Genomic DNA, 4,283 nt, shown 5'->3' on the forward strand with positions numbered 1-4,283 from the left:
TTTTTTTTTTTGAAACCTGGCATAGATAAACCAGGACAATCAGGTAAAACCGGGACAGGTGGCAACACTATCTTGTCCAGTGAAATACTTGCTGAAGTCTTGGGGTTACAGCACTGTGAGAAAATCTTCCAGTTGTAGACACACCCTCTACATACCGTACAGGTAAGCCTTGAAAAAAAAAACAGCAACAAAGTTGCATAATCATAGACTAGGCTTACAGAACGCTTGCTCAGTAGAATTCCTCGGCAACACATCTTCAAGAATGTCGAGGGCTATTCCGTTTTAAAGACCTTTATATAGTAAGCCAGGCCTATGGTGGCTTATAATAATGTCTTTATATTGTTTCTGTAAGCCAGGCTACGTTGTTATGCTTGTATAGAGATGGGCATTTTCATTGAGGGGAATCCTTTAGCTATCAAAAGTGAAGGGAAAAAAAGGTTAAATAAAAAAGGTCAAAAAGTTGCCAACAAATGCATTGTTTATTCATTGTTTACGTCGTCTACAGAAGTTCACACAACTTCTGTATTGTGCTTACATAACGTCATATTACTGTCAGCCAATTGTAGCTGATCACAGGGCCTCACAGTAGATTTCCAGTAAGTCACGCCCTTTTCAGGATGCATTCCATATTAGGTAAATGACGTCTTGGGATACCCTGCCATGGAACATCAGAGCCTGCCATCGCAAGAGGTCTGTTTGCGTATATTCCACATAGATATAAAAGTTGACAACATTTAAAATGCACGATAGTTCCCTATGAAAATACGATTGAGAATTAATTTTACTGCAGTATTGATTTTGTGTTTATAACCTTAGAAACTTCACGCAAAAACCTGGTCCTTCCTTGAGCCGAATCCCGCCCCATCTACTACGTCACAGCTCAAACAGCATAAATAGCGGGCGAAGCCGGGAAGTTGTCAGTACAAACTTTCAGCCTCAGAGCGAAGGATCAGCAATACAGTGAAGGACTCTTTACAGGCAGCAGGGCAACGAACCTGCAACTGAGGAACATCGACAACTCAGCTCTTCTATACATTTACTGAATTCACCGTCGATAGTCCAATATTTTCCTCGGATTATCATGATGTTCACTACTTTTAACACGGATTGCGATTCTTCATCGCGCTGTAGCACAGCTTCTCCCAGCAACGCTGATAACATTGGCTACTACCCGTCACCCGGATCCCAGTCGAGCATTGGCTCGCCTCAGTCTCAGGTACGGTTTCATTCATTCATTCAACGATGCATTTATTCGTCAAATGGAAGTTAATGGCTTTGTCACCGTCTTTGCTTTTAGTTGTTTATGATGGATTATGCACTAGATTTATATCCCAGTTCCAATTAATATAGGGCAATCTATTTCAATCACATTAGCCTACATAATTTGACACAGGTTTTATGCATAAAGGCATGCATTATTTGTATGTCAACTCGAATATTACCTCATAAACATTAGCAATGCACAAGCATGCCACGTATTATAAGCATTACTTTTTTTGTTTACATTTCACAAGTCACGCAACCCATTTCAGAATCAGGGCTCCCCAGGATTAAATGACTTAAGCTTTGAATATCCTTGAACATTGATCACTAATGTTTCTATTTATTTTTGCTCTTTTAACAACAGGATTTCACAGACCTCTCCAGTGTCTCCAGTGCTTCCTTCATCCCCACTGTGACCGCCATCTCCTCTTCCCCTGATCTGCGGTGGATGGTGCAGCCGGTGGTACCCTCTGTGGCCCCCTCCAACCCCCGGGCACACCCCTACGGTGCCAACCCCACCTCTGCCTACAGCAGGCCAGGGATGCTCAAGACACCAACCAAATCTGGAAGACGGGGCAGGATGGAACAGGTACATACAGCAGCTTGTTATATATAAAAACACATTTAATGAATAGCACATGTGTAATTACATGTGAATATCATCACTCAAGTCCTAATGAATAGGACCAGCCAGCCTTGTTTATTATTTAGCCCAAAGATGCTGAATGCAGATCAGTTCTATAATGTTTTTCTCTCTACTTTCCTTTTCAACAGCTCTCCCCTGAGGAGGAGGAGAAGAGGCGCGTGCGCCGTGAACGAAACAAGCAGGCCGCCGCAAAGTGCCGCAACCGCAGACGGGAGCTCACCGACACCCTCCAAGCTGTAAGTATCAAACTTCTAGGATGCCTGAAACAAAGCAAGACAATGAACATGCATGCTACCAATTACCGTTATTCAGACATGGCTGAACATGACATTAAACTTGGTTTTCTATTGGATCCCCTTACAGGAAACTGATGATCTGGAGGATGAGAAATCCGCTCTTCAGACAGACATTGCCAACCTGATGAAGGAGAAGGAGAGGCTGGAGTTCATCCTGGCGGCCCACAAGCCCATCTGCAAGATCCCGGCCGACCTGCCCGAGGCCTTCCCCATCACAACCACCTCCTCCATGGTGCTGGAGTCAGTCGCCACTCGGCCCCAGAGCACCTTCGCCGGGTCCCCCAGCTCGCCCGAGCACCCCCTCTCCATCTCCACCGCCGCAGTCACCACTACCTCCTCCTCCTCGGCCTCGCTCTTCTCCAGCCCGTCCAGCGTGGTGGCGCTCGGCGGCGACATGACGGCAGTCAAGATGGCGGCCGTCGACCTGGACTTGGCCCTGGAGGACTCGCTGGACATGCTGGCCAAGAGCGAGCTGGAGACGGCGCGCTCGGTGCCCGACATGGAGCTGCCTGGTGCCCTGTACACGCAGGACTGGGAGCCCCTCTACACCTCGGCCGGCAACGAGCTGGAGCCCCTGTGCACGCCGGTGGTCACCTGCACGCCCTCCTGCACCACCTACACGTCTTCCTTCAGCTTCACCTACCCCGAGAGCGAGGTGTTCCCCACCTGCGGCCTGGCTCACCGCCGGGGCAGCAGCAGCAACGACCAGTCCTCTGACTCCCTCAGCTCCCCGACCCTGCTGGCCTTGTAACACACACACAGCCTTGAACTTTTATCGCCTCCAAGTGTTCAAATAAACAGTACATCATAATGCTAATAGATCACAAGGCTACGGACACAAAAGACGAAAGCAACAGCCACAACAACAACAACAAATATATTATTGTAGTTAACCTATTTATCATCTTCTCAGCCTCTTTGATGATGTAGCAAGCTAAAGCATGGTTTAACCACTTCTACATTAAATATAGTTTGGTTAACATTGTAGTTTCTAATACTTTACTGGTGCTAGATAATGGAATTGTTTAGCTGCTGCTGACATTCGATCAGAGCAATAGAGAACAAGAATTGTTAGAATGTGAGTGAATTTGTTTTTTTTTATATATATATAAAAAAAGATGTGTCTTACTATGGTCTGGATGGTCTTCACTACATTAGTTTTCTGTGAAAACGTTGTTTTTAATTTATGAAACTTAAAAGTTATTTTTGTACCTGATATTGAAAACTGAATTTAAGAAAACTTTAATATTGTCTGCGAACTTGTGACAATAAATATATTTAAAATGTATCTTTTTTCCTCTGTCTCTTATTGAATGACATAACATGGTGATTAAGAAGACTGAATTAGCCTACATATCTTGTTCTATTCCAACACAAACCGGTCAAAAGTCACGAGTCTGTTATAAAAGCCTGTAACAGCATTGATGTATTTTAATTATGACCATAACACCCAGATCTACAGTCGCGGATTTTGTGTGGCAAAAGCCTTCCGTCTCCACGTCGATACTGACGTCAACGCGTCATTGCGTTCTTTTCCTCCTCTTCCCACATCACGTCAACGGAATCACGTCAGCTTCCGCGCCCATATATGGAAATCATTACTGTTCTGTAAGTGTGGAAATTTCTAGAACGCTCTTTTTGTATAATGGATAGCGCGGATAATGAATCCTGTAATCGAAGCATCTTGCGGCTGCTGTTTTGGCAGATTTGAGTATTAGAGAACAAGAAACGATTTGTGTATGATACGTTTTCATGTAGAGTTTTTTGCACAAATACTAAAATATAATAGCCAAGGCTATATTCTGAAATATGAGGCTATAGGCCTATAATTTAGACTTAATTTATAGGCTACTTAATTGGGAACAGGGGATAGATACAAGATGTCGAGATGGGCGTAGTGTATCCATATCTATTGCATTTGCCACATTTTTAAATAGAAAAACAGTAGCATTGTGTGTGAGGTACGTGACAGCCTAAGATGACAGCCTATCACTTAGTTGACAGTTGGGTGACGCTCTAGAAGTCACTGTGTGGGCCTGCAATTTGCTTGCTAATCATTCTTGTGCTGTTCTCGTCAC

The 4,283-nt window shown here is 44.3% G+C and overlaps 1 protein-coding gene across 1 annotated transcript; it reads left to right on the forward strand.

Moving 5' to 3' along the window:
• The first annotated feature begins 906 nt into the window (after positions 1–906).
• fosab (v-fos FBJ murine osteosarcoma viral oncogene homolog Ab) lies at positions 907–3,493 on the forward strand. The gene is made up of 4 exons (XM_063222839.1): positions 907–1,216; positions 1,628–1,852; positions 2,038–2,145; positions 2,273–3,493. Exons 1-4 carry the CDS (start codon positions 1,082–1,084, stop codon positions 2,954–2,956), a joined length of 1,152 nt encoding a protein of 383 aa, XP_063078909.1. The 5' UTR covers positions 907–1,081; the 3' UTR covers positions 2,957–3,493.
• The last annotated feature ends 790 nt before the right edge of the window (positions 3,494–4,283 follow it).

The sequence above is a fragment of the Engraulis encrasicolus genome, chromosome 18 (assembly GCF_034702125.1).
Source record: "Engraulis encrasicolus isolate BLACKSEA-1 chromosome 18, IST_EnEncr_1.0, whole genome shotgun sequence".
Taxonomy (NCBI): Eukaryota; Metazoa; Chordata; class Actinopteri; order Clupeiformes; family Engraulidae; genus Engraulis; species Engraulis encrasicolus.

Excerpts from the sequence above, each read along its gene's own strand:
- fosab (XM_063222839.1), top strand. The coding sequence starts at position 1,082 with ATGATGTTCACTACTTTTAACACGGATTGCGATTCTTCATCGCGCTGT. Across the intron at positions 1,853-2,037 it reads GACGGGGCAGGATGGAACAG|CTCTCCCCTGAGGAGGAGGA; the intron begins GTACATACAGCA and ends CCTTTTCAACAG. Across the intron at positions 2,146-2,272 it reads TCACCGACACCCTCCAAGCT|GAAACTGATGATCTGGAGGA; the intron begins GTAAGTATCAAA and ends ATCCCCTTACAG.